The sequence below is a fragment of the Megascapheus bottae genome, chromosome 5 (genome assembly GCF_031878675.1).
Source record: "Megascapheus bottae isolate mThoBot1 chromosome 5, mThoBot2.hap1, whole genome shotgun sequence".
Classification (NCBI taxonomy): Eukaryota; Metazoa; Chordata; class Mammalia; order Rodentia; family Geomyidae; genus Megascapheus; species Megascapheus bottae.
In genome coordinates, this window is record NC_143513.1 from 21,047,874 (window position 1) to 21,067,790 (window position 19,917).

A 19,917-nucleotide genomic window follows, 5' to 3' on the forward strand; every position below is an offset into this window, starting at 1 on the left:
GTATTCGGTTATTTGAAATTTGATAGGGAAGGGGGGAAAACAAGATGAGGGGTGGAGGTGGGGGGAGGGTAATGGGTACCAAGACTTGTGAAAGGGTATCAATGTATGTGAATTAATGCACCTTCTATCTGGCAAATATCATGTAACCCTTTTATTAATTACAATAAAAAATTAAAAAAAAAAGCTGTGCTAGGTTGGTCAGGAGTTTGATCTAGTGGTAGAGTGCTTGCCTAGCATGCACGAAGACTTGGTACCACATACATGGAAAAAAGCCAGAAGTGGTGCTGTGGCTCAAGTGGTAGAGCACTAGCCTTGAGAAAGCTCAAGGACAGTGCCTAGATGCTGAGTTTAAGCCCCAAATCTGGTTTAAAAAAAAGTATGCATGACACTGATTAAGATTCATTGTATTCATTATCTTATTTGTTGAATGGTGACTCTTTTGTACAAGTATATAAAGCTAATAAAAGATACATATAAGATAAAAGATACTATATAAAGATAATAAAAATACAACTTAAAATGTGTGTAAAAATCCATAGTGAGGGCCGGGAGTTTGGCCTAGTGGTAGAGTGCTTGCCTAGCATGCGCGAAGATCCAGGTTTGATTCCTTGGTACCACATACATAGAAAAAAGCCTGAAATGGTGCTGTGGCTCAAGTGATAGAGCTCTAACCTTGAGAAAGTTCACAGACAGTGCTCAGGCCCTGAGCTCAAGCCCAGGACTGGCAACAAAAAAATCCATAGTGAATTTCATTTGAAGAGAGTTGAATGACCACTAAAATATTATTCAAAATAAGGGGTTGTAGGTTAAGTGGATGAAGGGTTAATTAAGTACTATAGATAAACCAGACATAGATCCTATATATCACTGCATGAGAGAGTACCAGGCCATGACACACTATATGCAAAATCACTTTGAAAATTATGAGGGCTCTAATATTTTATTCAAGTAAATTCAGCTGGTTGAATATTGAACTTGTCTGTTTTCGAAGTCCCTGCTTTGTCATTTTCAACCAATACTGAACCATCTATTGATTTCACACTTCTATTGAAGTCAACTACTGTAGAACATAAAGTCAGTGGTGGTCTACTTTCAAGGCAAGAAACATTTGGCCCTGAGTAAAAAGTCACGTACACAGATTACTGATGTGCCAATTATAAAGTACTTTTAAGTACTTGAAAGTTCCCTAGATAAACAGGGTAGACAAATAGGATACAAGAAAGAGGCCAACTAGCAGGAGGACAACTAGAAGGATAGACTACTACCAAATGAGAAAGTAAAGAAAAACTGTGTGCATATCAGAGAGCATATGCTCAGGACAGCCTTCGAGCTACAAGAGAACTAAACAAGGTGAAGACAAGGCTCTCTCCTAATCAACCCTAAAAGATTCATATATTAAAATTACCCAATAGAAAACAATGAAACTTAGATCTGGGAAGATTGTACATCCCATAGAACTCAACTAAAGGAGGTAATCTGGAATTGGAGCTTGAACTTTGAGCTGAATATCCTGAGACTTGGTACTTGATAGATTTGAGCCATGAAGAGATCAAGGCCATGCTGACTTAGCCCAACATGGCTGGCAAATGTCATCTTATGGCTGTCAGGCTGAAGGGTCGCCATGGAGAGAGAAATATGACAGAGGCTGAGAGAAGAAATTATTGCTGAGCTTCATCAAAGATAGTCTGGCACTGTCATCTGGTGTTAAATTCATTCTGTTTTACTGAATTTCTAAAAATGCCAAAGATAGAAAGCTGCTTTGTGGTTAGAAGGGCGGCTAAGCATTTATTCATACTCATGAGCTGGCCAAGTTCATTTCCATATTGCTGAGTACATGAATTGCAAGTACTTTCCTCCAGCACAGCTGTTTGCACAGTGCACATCTCCAGGCTCCTCTCAGATGCTGAATTCTCAGTCGCTGTCCTTTGCAGTGATGTCAGAAATAGAACATGATTTGAATTTTACTTATCCTGTAGCTGAGAAGTATTGGAAAAAGTATATGGCCACCTCTGCCTAGCCTGTCTAAGGAGTTATTTTTTTTTTTGCCAGTCCTGAGGCTTGAACTCAGGGCCTAGACACTATCTTTGACCTCTCTCAAGACTACTATCCTACTACTTGAGCCACAGCACCACTTCTGGCTTTTCTGTGTATGTAACAGTAAGGAACTGAACCCAGGGCTTCGTGCATGCTAGGCAAGAACTCTACCACTAGGCTACACTCCTGGCCTCAGAGTGGTTATTTAATTAGTTTATCAGGTTTTTAAAAATCACAAGGAGCATTAAATCACATGCGGATTACTTTAAACTCTTTAACAATTTCAAGGATATTTGTAATTTCATAAAGCCTACCAAAAAGGAATAAAGATCATCAGTATTGCCTTTCATGACTGTACTATGGATATACATTTGCCAATTAACACAATGACAACTTTAACAAATCTTACACCAGTTCTATACTTAAGATTTCAGCCACTGCAGTCTCTGCCTTACGCAATTCTTTTCCTTGCAGCAAAGATTTTTTCTAAGTATCAGGTGGCTTGATAGCAGTGGCACAAAAAGACGAAAATATTAATGGTGTATGAGGAGGAATCCAGTGCCCACAAACTGTCATGTGCATACATCCATTGGGACCTAAAGAACTTGTCTCAATGCACATTTCAGTTCAGAGCTCTATAAGGGGCTGGGATTCTGACTCTGCTAGTGCTGCAGCTGCTTCGAAGAGCAGGCAAATTCTAGAAGACCAGACTGGAACCTGACTCAGAATCTAAGGACAAAACCAGACCTAATGGAAGGTAGCCATAAGGCCTCAGATTTCAGCTCTGTATATATAATGGACTGTCTAATTATCTGATAACTAGTACTATGCAAAAGACAAAAATGATATGGCTGCTCTGCAAAAGCAAATTCCTCCAAAACTGGAATATTGTGTCAGAGGTGGATGGATACCTAGAAGAATCACCAGAGCATGGAGACTCCAAGACAGAAGTGAGTTCTGAAATGTCATCTAAATCTTTTATTAGAAATTAATATCATACCAAAGAGCAGCATCCGTGTCAGTGTAGTACTTTGATGCACAATCCATGACTTTAGGGTTAATGTGAAAAGAGTTAGGAAAAAAAGGAGTCTGAGCAATAGAGAACTCACTCTGACTCTAACAGCTACAGCAGAGGAGCAAGAGTCATCATCTGTGAATGGGCATTGCCCCTTCCCCCAACAAGTCCCATCACACACAGAGATGTGACTCCCCAACTCACACCAAGGCTGAGAAGTGAAGCAGGATCCCAACTGCTTCCCATCTTAGAATTTGGCCAATCACCAAAACAACAACAACAACAAAAAAAAAAAACCCAAAAAACAAACAAAAAACCCCCCAATTCCTGAATTACTTAGATAATGAGAAAAGATAGATCCAAATACTTTTAAACAGAAGTAAGAGGAAGAAAATGACTCATTACCAGTGGTTGTTAGAGACAAAGAGGGTTTTTTTGTAATTGATAGAGAGGTTACAGTTATATTCGCCAGATAGTAGGTGCATTACTTCACACACAATGATACCCCTTCTTATGTTTTTGTCCCCATTTCCCTCTCCCCTGCACCTCCCCTCATCTTGTTTCCCCACTTCCCTTTCCTATTTCAAATAAACAAATAAACATATATACAATATACCAGATAACAAGGTCAGATACTTTAACAATATGAGAATAACCAAGGGGCAACAAAAGAGAAGAGAAATAACATAGTACATTAAGAACAACAAAGCTATTGTTTCCATATCCTGGAAGTCATTTCTTTTAGCCACATCCTTATGTATCTAGGACTTATGTATCTAGGTTTTGCGCTATTGTAATCCTCTGCTAGGATAGTTCAAGGTTTGTACTAATTATTACAAATAAGGGAAACTATTGAGCCTATGTTTCTTTGGGTCTGGTTTACTTCACCTAATATGTTTTTTCCCAAGTCTTTCCACTTCCTTACACATAGGGCAATGTCATTCTTTCTGATGGCAGCATAGAATTCCATTGTGTATAAATACCACATCTTCTTGATCCAGTCATTTACTGAGGGGCATCTGGGTTGGTTCCATATCTTTTCTATGGTAAATAGTGCTGCAATGAACATCATTGTGCTAGTGGCTTTAGTATGTCCTTGTTTTTGGATGATTGGGTAAATGCCAAGTAGTGAAATTGCTGGGTCATAGGGGAGCTCTATGTTTAGTTTTTGCTTTTTTTTTTTTTAAGGCCCAAAACATGTAAGCTGTCAGCTATTCAGTTCACCTGAGATCCTTCCCATCTTTGGTTTCCAAATAAATGCTTATTGTAAATATAGTGATCACAAATGGCTTTATAAGGGCTGGGAGTTTGGCCTAGTGGTTAAAGTGCTTGCCTAGCATGCATGAAGACCCAGGTTCAATTCCTCGGTACCACATGTAGAAAAAAGCGGGAAGTGGTGCTGAGGCTCAAGTGGTAGAGCTCTAGCCTTGAGAAAGTCCAAGGACAGTGCTCAGGCCCTGAGCTCAAGCCCAGGACTGGCAAAAAAAAAATGGCTTTATAATTAAAATGTTAAAAAAAAATCTATACATATAATGACTGTTTCTACCCTGTTGGTGACTCACTGCTTTTATGGCAGCCATTACTTTGGTATTTTTTAAGTTCCTTAGATATATTTAGAAATTATTAAGATTGCTAAATATTCTCCTAATGGTATCAAGCGTCTTAAAGCTATTAACCTGTGCATGTTCTCACCACAGTATGTGCCATGCTGCAGAGGCCTCTTAGCAGCAGGAGATACGACTAAAGCTGGATGCCCTCTCCACTCCCCCCAGGGCATGAATGCCATTCTGCTCTGACTATGCAGCCTACCAGGGTGGAGGTGAGTTTTCTGTCATTACCATGAGAGTGACAATAGAAATGAAATTAAGACTACTTCTTATGTGTCTGAAGTGATTGTGTGAGTATAACTATCCTCCTTGTACAGATAAAAACACCGGAGTTCCAAGGTAGTTTGTCCAAGATGATAGGCTACTCATCAGTGGGACCCATTGTGGCTGAGTATGGAGATCACTCACAGAGCCTTTCACCTGACACCCACCAAGACTCACCTTCAGTCCCCAGTATAACTATCTCCCCAGACTCAACAAGCCTACGTGTGACAGGGAGATAGATAATGATGACAGGAGACAGGACAACACTATCTAGTCAAGGAACTCTAGGGTCTCTTCTGGACATTTTTTCCTACTTCAAGGATTCCTACAATGATTAGTTTCCCCATCCTCTTTTCATCTCAGTCATAGTATATTTATTTTGAAACTCAGAGTCTGAAAGAGAATGTGGAGATCATCTACTCAATTCTTTCTTATTAGAGATGAGGCATCTAAGTGAAATTATTTGCTTTTGTGAGGGCTTTCTTTCTTTAGTGCCCTTCTCATGACCCCACTCTAAGAGGTTCACAATGGCAGCTAGATTGGTGATAAGAAATCTGGATAAGGGGGGAAAACCAAGACGGGTGGGGGGTGTGGGGGGGAGGGAAATGGGTACCAAGACATGTGAAAGGGTATCAATGTATGTGAATTAATGCACCTTCTATCTGGCAAATATCATGTAACCCTTTTACTAATTACAATTAAAAAAAAAAAGAAATCTGGATAACTCACTCCACTGAAGGATGAGCACTCTCCAATTTAGATGTTCATGAGTGAGGTGGACCAGTGGGTGAGAAGGTAGGGACAGTTTGGTTTCTTATTATCTCTCAGAACTATTTTAATGTTTTGTATTTATTACCTTTTAATTAAAAGATCCACTGCAAGACCCTGCCCATTGATATCTACGTCCTGGAAAGACCTGCAGACTTTGAAATCCAATAAAATATATTTGCATTTTGTCACAGGACATTTAGATTCTTCAGAGAAACCTGGTCCCTTATAGGGCAGGGAAAGCTGGTAACTATGTTTTGTCACTATGAGCTCACCCTTCCAGGGTGAAACTGAAATTGTCAATCACAGCGGACACATTCACTATAAAATGCAAGCAGATTTAGCACAACAGATATAAGGTGCCGAAGTTCAGCAGCATGAACCTGTCCTACAACTTTGATCCAAAGCAGCAGAGGGTTGTTTTCATAGTACAGTTGGTTCTCCTAATGAGAACCCAGTGCCATGTTAAGATCAAGAAGAACCTTATCCAAAGAAGGAATGAAGCAGGGCTGGGAGCATGGCTCAGTGGGAGAGTGCTTGCCTAGCATGCACAAGGACCTGGCATAAAAGGAATGGTGTGACTGCTGAGCATGGTACATCTCAGGTCTCATCTCACTTTCTTGTTAGGAGGGTAGGTCCTACTCAATGATCTCCCACTCAGGACCTGCATTAGAGATACAAAGACATAAAGCCAAGTGATGACCCTTAAGGAGTTAGCTCGTGATGTCAGAATTTTGTTCTCCAACAGTTCTGGAGATCAAAACACCCAAATCTAGGTGTTGGCAGGGTCACACTGTCTGAGCATCCCTAGACGATTCAGTCCTTGACACTCCAGTTTCTGATGGTTATTGGCATTCTATCACATGCTTTATCTTGTAGACATATCACTCCAGGTAATCTCTGCCTCCACCCTCTCTTTTGTTTTCAACGAAAACAATTATTTTCACATTTCTATTAAAATCCATTAGCTCTACAGGTGGGTTTCATTCTGACATTTCTGGATATAGGTATGATATATCTTGACAAATGCACCTTTTCCATCACTGATCTCCCTTCCTCCATTTCATGTGTGTGAATGCATGTACTGGTTCTGAGGCTTGAACTTAGGGTCTCAGGGGCTTGTTGAGCTATTTTATTGTTATTATTAAGTTGTGTACAGAGGGGGCTACAATTACATAATTAAGATAATGCATACATTTCTCTTTTAAACAATATCATCCCTTTCTCCGTCTTCCCCCAGCTTACCCCAGCTGGACTAGGCGATTAGGCTGAATGGCCTATTTAAGTGAAATATTAGATTATTCTACAAGTGTTTCATTTTGCCTTTGCTCCACTTCCTGCACAGTCACTTCTAGGCTGTCAGAATTTTAGTATACTGAAGTGGGCCTCTCTTTCTCAAAGAAGAGGTTTAACCTACATATGCATCTAGAGCTTCTCAAGAACATTCTGGAGCTCCATACAGGTAAGTCAAGCTCTTAAATCAAGACAATCTGGGCCAGTGTTCTGCCTTCTTGTGTTTTCTACTGTAGCCTCTCCCCTCCATGAAGAAATACATTTTATTTTCTTAAGGCATCTCATGTAGTTTTTATCAGCTAATCCTTAAAAAAAAAATCAGACAGATTTGCTACTTGTTATTTCAGAACTGCAGAGCAGTACAGACAGTGTAGTATAAAGTTGTTTCTTCTGCTCTTCTGAGTGGGAAAATGCAGCTGACCATCAGTTATTTGCGGACATGGAGAAGAACAAAGATACCCTGATGACGCAAATATGTCATTTTAGCCGGTGCTTTAACCTTCTTGGATATCAAATGTTTGCTTATTTAGGAGACCTACTCAGTGTGGAAATGTATTGAATATCGACTCTTATTCCATAGCCCTTCTTATCTCTGGAATGTTAATGGCCAAAGGGTTAGCAATAAGAAGAGTTTTAAAAGGCCAGACAGTAAAAGCTGATTGCTGGTGTCTCACACCTGTAACCCTGCTACTCATGAGGCTGAGATCTGAAGACAGTATTTGAAGTCAACCTCAGCAGCAAAAATTAACCAGCAAAAAGTTGGATGTGGAGTTTGTGGCTCAACTGGTAGAACACTAGCCATGAGGCCTAGGAACTGAGTTCAAGCTCTAATATAGGGGATTGGGGGTGGGCAGAAAATGAAAATCTGAATAATGAAGATAGAAACATAGTTAAATTTTTATCACCAGAAAAAGTTTCAGGGCAAAAGGGAATAGCAGGCTCCTGATGGAAGTTTGTTTAAAGAATCATTTCTTCAGGGTACATGGAACTTGAATTAATTTTTTTTGGTGGGTCATGGGGCTTGAACTCTGTCTGGGCCTGGGCATTGTCTCTGAGCCCTTTAGCTCAAGGCTACCACGCTACCTCTTAAGCAACAGTGCCACTTCCAGTTTTCTAGTGGTTAATTTATCTCATGGTCTTTAGTACCTCGGCTGGCTTTGAACCATGATCCTAAGATCTCAGCCTCCTGGGTAACTAGGATTACAGGTGTGAACCACTGCACCAGGCCTCTTTTAGTTTTTTATATGACTTTAATTTTTTAAGACATCTTGGAGTATCTGAGGAAATGGGAGTGTTTTCCAAAGACAATGACTTGGTGCCTACTACCTGTGTGATTCTGAACTGGGCAGTTAATATCTCTAGGCTATATTGTCTTTCCACAGCATGGAACACTATGCAGACTTCATGGACTGCTTTGAGACCCAGAAGGATAGCATGAAAGGACATTAAAAGCTCAACATATGCTACTGGATGCTTTTAGCTCCCAAAGTCCTTTGCTAACTCTTCCCCTCAGTGCAATCTAAACATAGGCCAAGCGGTCACCCTATGTAATACCTGCCTAGAAGGTTGAAGGATAGGGTAGGGAAGCAATTACCTGTGGAGTAAGTTTAGGACTCTTAGGACCTGCCTAGTTTAGAAAGCAGATTGTCACAAATTTCCATAGTATTTTCTAGATGCAGTTCTAATTAAATCAAGTGGACAACATAAGCAACCAATACTTCTGGTAACTTGCCTAAGGCTTATTAACAGCTCAACATTCCAACCCAGGCCATCTGGCCCCATAGGTTTGCTTGCTGTTCTTCTATGACTACAGCTGTGGTTTGAATATGAACTATCCTATTTCAAACTGACGTGAAAGTCTGACTGCCACCGTGGGAGTGTTGGGAGGTGGGGTCCTTAAGAGGAAATAGGTCATAGGGAGAGCCACAGAGAACAGGTGGGTGCAAGCAAGGATGCTTTTCTCTTCCACTTTCTTCCATGAGTTGAGCTGAATGAGAGTCCCAGAAGAAGACAAACAGATGCCAGCACCATATTCAGAGACTTCCCAGCCTCCAAACCAAATACGTAAACCTCTTCACACATCACTCAGCTGCAGGCACTGTGTTATACTGACAGTAAGCAAACTAATATACTGTCATTGAAGAATGTGACATAACCAGCACAATACTACGACCACTCCTCCCCATCCAGTTCGTGGCATTGATTCAGTATAATTCTTAAAAGACAGCTGATAAAGTAGGAGAGATATTGGGACTAAGCACTTGCCTTTATCTTTGGGTTACTATTATTTATTATTTGAGAGAACATCTGGATCCTAATCTAGACTACTGACCTTGAATTCATAATTCTCCTAAGTGCTGTGATTACAGACAGGCACTACAACATCAGGCTTGAGACTAAGCATTTTCACTACTCACAGAACTGAAAATTCACTATTCACAACTTGGTAAATTCTCCTCCATTGAACTTACCTATCCTATGGGTTCTGGCACTGTACCCAGCCTAGCTGTGTTCTCTGGAGTGTAGGTAATCTAATAGCTTGCATAAATTAACTCTCATCAGATGACTTTAGTAAAACTCAAATGTCACCTTAAATTAGCCCAAAAGGGTGACAACAGTGATCTCTGTAACTGTATGGGGACTGATCTAGCAACAGACTTGGAAAATTTCAAATCCTCTACAATTACAAGTGAAGTAGTGCTCAATTATTTTTGCCAATTCATTGTCTCATTTCTGACTTCCATGTCAAATGTTAATGACACATAAAAGATTGAATCATGGCATTATCCCAATAATAAAAAAATTAAAAAAATATTGAGGGGCCGGGAGTTTGGCTTAGTAGTAAAGTGCGTGCCTACCATGCACAAAGGTCCAGGTCTGATTCCTTAGTACTACATATATAGAAAAAAAAAAACTGAAAGCAGTGCTGTGGTTCAAGTGGTAGAGCTCTAGCCTTGAGAAAGCACAAGGACAGTGCCCAGGCCCTGAGTTCATGGCCCAGGAATCCCCCCCCTCCAAAAAAAAAGATTGAAGCCCTTATCTTCTTTACAACCTATAATAATCTTTGTGGCTACTTGGCACATACAGCTGTCCTGGCCCTGCTCATTGACTTTTTAACAATAGCTTTTCAATAGAAAGTGGTGGCTGAAGAAATCAAAGTTAGGACTATCAAATTCTGTCAATAAAGACAAACCAGATTCATTCATTTTACTGAACTTGATCTAGCTTCTGAAATGAGCTACTTCAAATGTTCTAGGCAGGAAAGGTAAGGGGGTGGTGGGAAAAAAAAGACAAAAGGGAATTGCAATTACTCATATAGGGTTTAAAATAGTAATTCTCCCTCCCACTTAGATTTCCCCTAGCCCACTTTCATGTATCTACAGAGCTTTATGAATAGTGTTCACTTATCCTAACAACTGTGTGCAGATTCATTCATTAACTTATATACAGAATGCCTCCTGTGCGGTAGCCTAGGCATTTCATATTTACAATTTCATCTAGTTCTTATTTTACTCCTAAGGAAGCAAGCTTTATAACAGATACATGAATAGGAGAATGTAAACCCATAAATGCACAGCTGCTTGAGACTTTTATATTACTAGTTCTGAAATAGGAAGGGCAAGTTCAATTCAATAAAAATGGGCAAATTTAGTTTAAGGATCTAGAGGAAATGCAGTAGGGCTGTCACATTACCTGGTTGTATGAGATAAGAATTTAAGTGAAAGCGGCGGTGGCTCACGCCTGTAATCCTAGCTACTCAGGAGACTCAGCTCTGAGGATTGAGATTCAAAGACAACCTAGGCACTAAAGTCCCTGAGACTCTTATCTCCAATTAACCACCAGAAAAACTGGAAGTGGCTCTGTGGCTCAAGAAGTAGGGCGGTAACCTTGAGCTGAAGAGCTCAGGGACAATGCCCAGGCCCAGAGTTGAAATCCCATAACCGACAAAAAAAAAAAAGAATTTAGGTGAAAATGTTTTCAGAAGACTAAATCTTTTAGCCATGTTGAGGTTTTAAATCCAAAGGGCATTTGGTACCCTTTACTTAAAACACCCTTATTCCATTCAAACACCAGTTTTTTTGTGTGTTTACATGATAACAAAATAACAAAATTAAGTACTTCCAAAGAAAAGTACTATATATACAAACCATAATATACATACCCTCTATTTTCTCACATACACACATGTATATACAACCACACAAGCATATATGCATGCACACACACACACACACACACACACACACACTTCATTTTCTTTAAAAAGAAATATGCTTCTGTCTTACAGCAAAAAAAAATCCTAGTCATTTGTAACAACATGGGTAAAACTGAAAAACACAATGCTAACTGGAATAAACAAGGCAGAGGAAAAACAAACAGCATGTGATCTCAATGGCATGTGGAATCCGGGAAAGCTGAAGTCATAGAGAGTACAATGATGTGTCCAAGGACTTGAGGGTGGGAAGAAATAGGGAAATGTTGTCCAAGGGTACAACATTTCAGTTGCTGAGGAAAATCGAGTTCTAGAGATTGATATACAGTACAGGGACTATAGATAATAATGATTTACTGTACTTAGCCCTCTGTATCCATAGTTCTGTATCCGTGGCTTCAACCAACCAGAGTTAGTTGAAGAAAATTGTAGAAACTAAGTGTGAACATGCCGTAGAGGTATAGTTACTTTTAACCACTAGAAGTATTGTTACTGCTTATGCAGCACTTACATTATATAGATATTCTAAGTAATCTAAAGATGTTTTAAGTACAGAGGAAGACTTCTTAAGTTGGACGCAAACACTATGCCATTTCCTGTAAGGAGACTGCATACCCTCAGATTTTTTTTTTTTGCACTTGCAATTTGCTACTGAGATCTTATACATACACACAAACATACACACACACAGAAAGAGAGAAAGAGAGAGAGAGAGAGAGAGAGAGAGAGAGAGAGAGAGAGAGAGAGAATGAACTATGTGATCTTATACATACACACAAACACACACACACACAGAGAATGAACTATGTGATCTTACACATATATACAAACACACACACACACAGATACAGAGAGAGAGAGAGAGAGAGAGAGAGAGAGAGAGAGAGAGAGAGAGAGAGAGAGAGAGAGAGAGAGAGAGAGAATGAACTATGTGAGGTAACCGAGACATTAATTAACCTGATTGTGATCATTTCACAATGTAACACAGAGTAACAGCACAGTATACATTGTTAATACAAATACTTTTCAACTATACCACAATAAATCTGGGGAAAAAAGACTATCAAAAAGGTTGTTTCTTTTGTTTCTGAATAAGAAATAAAATAGAAATGTAAGGTACACTGTAGACAAAGGTGTTTGTAAACCTAATTTCTTAGACTGACAGGGCTGAAACTGTCCCCAGGAAAAGACTGGGACCCAAACCAGAGGGTCAGAGCACAGAGGGAAGGTCCTCACACGAAAGTGGGGGCTTCAAAATCTGCTTGCTGAGAAGCAGGAGGAGGCAGACACTAGCCTCTCAAATGGACCTGGACTTTAATGTCCAACTGGCCCAATGGTACCTCAGATATTCTAGACTCATAATGAAGAAGCCCTAGCTGCAAATCCAAGACTTGGCCTTGGATTGAGAGGTAGAAGATAGGAGCAACACATCCCTAAATATGGGTCTATGCAGGGAAAAGGACAGGTACAGAGAGAAGCATCATGGAAACAACTGGCTCTAAATAGTTATTCCAATGCACATGAATAGAACTAGCACCAAGACAATGCTGATCAAGTCAACATGAGATGATCCCTCTGGAGGAAAGGAGAAGAGTAGATCAGCTTGAAAACTACTTTAAAATGGCACTTTCAAAACAAGGGATTAGCTGCACAGATGTCTTCAGTTATAATCTAACATTCCTCAAGTCACTTACATGGAAATCTTGAAGTTTTAAGAGCTAAGTTTTTACTTTCTAGTGGGAAACAGGACATGACTACTCTGTTTAGCAACCAAAACACCATAGGTGTGGCTGTGTTCCCAGCTGCCGGCAAGGGAGAGCCTCCAAAACAAGCTAGCCTCGGCTGCAGATCTGAGGGCAGAAACAGTCACTGCCAGCTCAAGCTGTGTGGCTGAGAATTGCCACAGGGATGGTGTGGATGAACAACTCAGCCTGGGTCAGAACATTTCCTTTTCAAACAGAGGAAACAATGGACGAGCTATGAAAATGACCCCTGAAAATCCAACCAAGCTACATGTGAAATAATCAGATTAATTTCTCCACCTTCTCTGCCACTGAAGGAATATATAAACATATTTATAAACCAATATTATTCATGTATACATATTACATATGTAACTGAAGTGGAAAATACTAAACATAAAGATAATCCTTTGATGAATGAGTGACTATTCAAAATGAGAAAGAAGTTAATACACTGGGAACATCACCTTACCCATATGATACAACCTCAAACAAACAAACAAACAAACACTACAAAAACAGATTTCAAACACTTGGAAGTGATTCTTAGTACTGAACCTGAGCAGATCAGTGAACAACTACAGTGTTGGTAACTCCAGCTTTGGTCACTTCCTTGATCATGCCCTGACCAAAGGAGGATGGAAGAAATGTACTTCTATGGACAAAGGGAAGAGTGAGGGTAGGGGTGGAGGGAAGCCAACCACTCTCCCCTAATCCCAACCAGAACTCTCGAGTGAGGGAGAAAGACATCCCTGCAAAACTGATAGAGTGGATGAGCACAGTTATCCTTTAAAAACTGTTCTAGGAGCTGTGAAATGTCAGCAAATCACCAATGAGTCTTTTTTTTTTGCCAGTTCTGAGGCTTGAACTCAGGGCCTGAGTACTATCCTTGAACTTTCTCAAAGCTATGGCTCTACCTCTTGAGCCACAGCATCACTTCTGGCTTTTTCTATGTTACGGAGGAATCAAACCCAGCACTTCATGCATGCTAGGCAAACACTCTATACCACTTTGCCAAATTCCCAGCCACTACTGAGTCTTTTTAAATAAAGAAATATACATTAATATATTCCAATGTTTATTGACATAAACTCCAATATATGTTCATATATATTCATATGTGTATAATTCTGACGTATATTCTGGATAAATGCTAAAAGAAAAAAAAAGGAAAGAAAAAAAAAAAAACCAAAACTAGCTTCTTCTCAAGGTGACCTTGAAAGCTTCCCGACATGTCAAGCCATAACAAACTCTAATTTGCCTAGATGTGTGGAATCACAGATGTGTGGGTGGCCAGCTCTCAGCGCCCTGTCCCAAGCCATGTTCAAACTGAGACCCATGTTACTGCTGAGTCACAACCATGTGGACAGCTTGAGGTGGGAGGCTCCCTAATTGTGGCTTCCAAATCTAGAAGCAGGCACACTGGGTGAATTCTTAGGCCAGCACTTCCTACAGTGTAAAGACAATGCCAACAGGACGAGCAAGTGCTGAAAAGGTTCAGAGACCAGTTGGGCTATAAATCTGGCTTTTTGGAAGCTTTCAGCCCTTCCCCCATCTAGTGAAAAAGGAAGGACCAGAATGATTAATGTGTACTTCCTGCCACTGATTAAATACCAGAAAATCCTGCCAACAGACTTACTAGTAAGAAAGAAAAAAGAATATATGATACCTGACAGTTATTTAACAATTAATTATTGTTTCACATTTTTTTCCTCCTCTTAATCCTTCTGGACCATCTTTTCTGTTCCCCACAACCCACTAGAGAAATAAAAGTAGGAGAGACTTCAGGTCCCATAAACAGCCATAAAAGATTTGATATGCCCAGTGTCAGTGGCTCACTCCTCTAATCCTAGCAACTCAGGAGACTAAGATCTGAGGATCTCAGTTCAAAGCCAGCCTGGGCAGGAAAGTCTGTGATACTTTTATTTCCAATTAACTACCAAAAGTCCAAAAGTGGATCTGTGGTTCAAGTGGCAGAGCTCCAGCCTTGAGTAAGAAAACTAAGAAGCAATGCTCAGACCCCAGGTTCAAGCTCAAGAACCAACACATAAACACACACACTCACACACATCATATCACATCACCAAAAAATGTTTTGATAAGGGAAGGAAGTAGGGGTTGATGGAATAATCTCTGGAAAGATGACAGTATCTTATTTTGGGTAACAGGATATAAGGAAAGCATGGGCCCCAAAGTCAAACAAATGGGGCTTTGATTTTTCATCTTGCTCCTCAGTAGTTGTGTATCCTTGGATGAGCAACCTGATCTGTTTGCATCTGCTTCTCAGGACAGGGCATATTAATACCTACACAGAAGGGAAGATGCAAACGACTGAATAAAATAATGCTGAATAAAATAAAATAACAAAAGAGCACATGAGGTAAACAATTAAAATATAAAGGTAGGAACACAAATGCTCTTAAAACAGAAAAGTAGGATTTTCCAAGTAAATGTGCACATTTTGACTTGAAAATTCTTGGCGTTTTAGATTTACAACTTAAAATTTGCACAAGTTGAATTTTACCTGTCGGCTTCCCTGCTTAGAGGAGCAGCTGCTGGTGCTCCTTGAAGGGGAGACCATTTTTTGGGACACGCCAAGGTTCTTTTCATCACTCATCCTGGGCAGTGGGTTATGTGGCCTTGATGCAGTCAAAAGGCCATCAGCAGGCAGTGTGGCCGAGCATATGAAGTCTCCCCTCAAACAGGCAGCTCAGCTATTATCCAGTACATGGAAAATGCATTTTGCATGGTCCAGTGAAATCCCTAAAACCAGAGGAAAAAAGTCAGAGGAAAAGTTAGAAAAGCATCCCACTTCATCTCTAATTAGCCATGCAAATACCTTTTTCACACTACATATTATAGGTTTAGCTACCTCCGGTACTGTGAAAACATATTTCCCTTTCCTTTTTGAGGCAGGGCCTCACTATGTAACCCAGGGTGATTTAGAATTCCTTGAGTAGCCCAGACTGTCCTCAACCTCCCAGGTGCTAGGATTACAGGCATATAGCACCTTGCCCAAACTGATACACCCCTGTTATTGAAAATTTTGTGTAGGTGGGTTTTCATTTAGTTTTATAACACAACAAGCTTAAAAACATTAATATAGAAATTTGAATTTGGACACAAAATTAGTACTACAAAACACCCCTCCTCCCCATCTCAGTTTGCTTTTGTTCTTGTTCTATTGGACAAGGGGGGGTTGCTTTACAAATGGTTTTTGGAAACATTAAAAAAAACTGTAGCATGATGTAACCCCCCAAAAAGCAGAATTTCTGCTATTAACATAGTGATGATTAAAGCAATGACCATTGCATACATGTTACTTCCAAACACACTACATAAGGATCCTACAATCTGTATCCCATTTAATCAACAGTCTGATGAGGAGTATTATCTTTGCTTTATGTTTTTGTTTTATGGAGAGGACAACTGAATCTCTGAAAATGTAGGTTACATGCCCAATTATATAGCCCACAAGAGGCAGGATCTGGGCATGAGTCCAACCCTTTAGCCACAGTTGGAAATGATCATACCCCTAGTGGCCAGATATTGGAGTAACAGCTGTTGCCCCATCTCTGAGACCTAGGAGAGATAAAAACCCGCACTAGAAAGTTTCAGAAGGAAAAGTATTATAAGCCAGCACATAGGAGGTAATACTCCATTTCTTTGTGTAGCACAGTACCAAATCACAATGATGACTAAGTGCCAGGAATGCAGGAAGGCTCTGTCCAGGACAGAGATAATGATACCTTGCCACCTCTGTGGCACTAGGGAGTCTTATCCTAATAAAGGCTTTCTAGTCCTCACAGAGTAGAAGTCCCAGAATTACCACCTTCATCCATAGCCCCTGAGTTAACTGGTATGTTTGGTTTGGGCTTCAGAAGGTCAAGACTATTTAACACACTAAGTACAATTTAATGTGTTAAAACAACTTGCCCATGCATGTTAACAATGTTTTTTTTTAAAAAGAAATAAATATTCAGTCTATATAGTTGAGTACTTATTCTAGAAGTCTAATTTTAAAAGATGTTATATAATCATCCAGAAACCAGCTAGAATATCAAATTTGTGGTTAATTATTACTGCTCAAATCTCCTATGTCTTCACCAACAGTTGTTTAAATATTGAGCAAGTCATAAACCAAAATCAAAACAATGAAGGTAAGTATCTAAATCTCAGAAAGTAAACCACGGTCATAGAAGTCAATTCCCATGTTCCTCCATGTAACCTCATCACCCACACCATCTCCTTATTCTTTTCAAGTGAGGTCCAACAACAAATAAAACTAAAAGCAAACCAACTCAAGCCTTTTCATAAAGTTAGCTCTACTTGTGGGGCTAAAAGTAATGGTACCTGAATTAGGTACACACTAAACTAGTTTAAAAACTGTCAAGAGGGGCTGGAAGTTTGGCCTAGTGATCGAGTGCTTGCCTAGCATGCACGAAGACCTGGGTTCGATTCCTTGGTACCACATACATTTAAAAAAAGCCATAGATGGTGCTGTGGCTCAAGTGGTAGAGCTGTAGCCTTGAGAAAACCCAAGGATAGTGCTCATGCCCTAAGCCCAAGCCCAGGACTGGCAAAAAAAAAAATTGTCAAGAGAAACTTAAAGAGATATTAATAATCGGTTAATAATTAGTTCAATGTTGGCTGGTACTGTTTGACAAAACAGCCTGATAGAAACCCAAATTGACTCATGTCATGTGTGTACATGTGTGCCTACCTACACACATGTGTGTATATGTATTACACAACCATTGGTAGGACAATATATGTATTGTAGAATAAAAATGCCCACAAAGGATTTCTGTCTGTGTATGCCAATATTTATTTTTTTAAGGCTGAGTTCTGATAAGAGAATGGGATAAAAGGTATGTGAAATGTGAAGGTGGGAGAGAAACTTGGGCAATAAAATTGTGTCATAGGAGTTATGAAAGGGTATTAAGTCAGTACTCCATATCACGGCATTAAAGACAACTGGTCATGTTTATCTCCAGACTTTGACAATCTTACATAGGGCAAGGCTCTCCTAGGTCAAATCCAATATTTATCAAAGTTGGCACTTGGAGTAAGGTCTCTTCCAGGCTCTTTCTACTCTGGCCTCTTTCTCCCTTCCGAGAAGAAAAGAGACAGATGCTGTAACTCCTCCCCCATCCTTCTGCAGGGCATAGCAAGATTATTGCCCAGGAAAATATAGCTTCATCAGAAGTTCAGTTAAAATCGCCAACCATTAAAGGGATAGGCAAAAGAAGTTTACATCCAAGTTTAATGGGGCAAAATAAACAATGTCCTCCTGACCAAGGTCCCCAGGTTCCCAGGCGGTCATGGAACAGAAGCACTATGATATCTACCTGAGGGGACTCAGCAGGGGTGGACTAGCAAAAAGCATCTGGCAGGAGTCTGAACACATAAGGCCTTGACCAAAGTATGTCTCTTATTTAAAATAGCTTTCTTCATGTGCTGACCTAGAAATATGGCAATGATAAATTTCTTAAGAGGAATACTGGGCCAAGACTAGGGCTGCCCAGGCAGGATCTATGAGCTACAATGGGGTTTATGAAAGACCTCAGGGTGCTCTCACTGCACACAGTGACCCTTTGATGGAAAACTTTGTACTCAATGGGTTGATCTCAACAAAATATAATAGCTTCCTTGCTCACAGGCAATCTATTTCCATTTTTTAAAAAATTGAGGTACAGTACATTATACAGATCTTAAGAAAACCTAGAACATTTTACATTTTCAAGGACATAACCACCACCTGACTCTACAGAACATTTGTCAGCCTGGGTCTCCTGGGACGGATCTCCTGATCAAGAGTTGTAAACAAGAAATCTTTCCTGAAAGGTCATGTCAACAGGCAGAAGGGACCAAGCAGTTTTATGGATGTTTTTGTGCTCTCTTTCTGCTACCAGTGTTTGATGTGTGATAGAATTTGGTTAGAGACCCACTTTCAGGTCAACAGATCACCAGTTTGAAGAGGAAAAGATTCACAACTCATTCCTTCTTCTAAACCATGGAAGCCTCAAAAAGCTACAGATGTAAAAAGTCAGATCACTCAAAGAAAATCTGCTTTGCTTGGATTTTGAATGAATTTTTATCTCTTTCACCATTGTCCTACACCTGAGATAAGCTAATGTGCCAAACGTGTAAAACCAGTGTTTCCATAAAACATATGCCACTCTGTTGTTTCTATTGGTGAAAATAGAACAGATGTTCACATCCCCCCCCCCAAAATAAGGAAAAACAAAGGTCCAGGGTCCTGCCAAACTGATTCAAAGGTTTATTTTAGAAAGTTCCACTTAGCCACCAGGCGAAGTGGCTCCCACCTGTAATCCTAGCTACTGAGGAGGTTGACATCTGAGGTTCGAGGTTCAAAACCAGCCCGGGGACTAAAATTTGTGAGGCTCTGATCTCCAATTAACAACCAGAAAACTAAAAGTGGGGCTGTGGATCAAGGGGTAGAGCAGTAGCCTTAAGCTGACAGCACCTAGGCCCAGAGTTCAAGTCCCACAACCAGAAACAAAAAAGAAAGAGAGAGAGAGAGAGAGAAGAGAGAGAGAGAGAGAGAGGAAAGAAGGAAGGAAGGAAGGAAGGAAGGAAGGAAGGAAGGAAGGAAGGAAGGAAGGAAGGAAGGAAGGAAGGAAGGTAGTTCCAGTTAGAAAAGAAGATATCAGGGCCTAGTGGTAGAGTCTTTGCCTAGCATGTATGACGACATGGGTTTAATTCCTTGGGGCCACGTACACAGAAAAGGCCAAAAGTGGTGCTGTGGCTCAAGTGGTAGAGCTCTAGCCTTGACAAACCCCAAGAACAGTGTTCAGGCCCCGAGTTCAAACCCCAAGACTGGCAAACAAAAAAAAAAGAGGAGGAGGAGGATGAAGAAAGATGGAGAAAGGAGGAGGAGGCAGAGGAAGAAACCATTTCAGAAAGAAATGAGATGCCTTGGAAAGAACTAGCCTTGGTTTGAGTTGGTTTCCCATT

At 40.2% G+C, this 19,917-nt stretch overlaps 1 protein-coding gene across 4 annotated transcripts in view; it reads right to left on the bottom strand.

Moving 5' to 3' along the window:
• Osbpl3 (oxysterol binding protein like 3) overlaps positions 1 to 19,917 on the bottom strand; it is a 179,028-nt gene that overhangs the window by 91,436 nt on the left and 67,675 nt on the right. For all 4 annotated transcript variants that reach the window (XM_090332781.1, XM_090332779.1, XM_090332780.1 and 1 more), the window contains exon 2: positions 15,461 to 15,699. In XM_090332781.1, coding sequence (XP_090188907.1) covers positions 15,461 to 15,553 — 93 coding nt within the window. In that variant the 5' untranslated portion in view covers positions 15,554 to 15,699. The remainder of the gene's footprint in view (positions 1 to 15,460; positions 15,700 to 19,917) is intronic.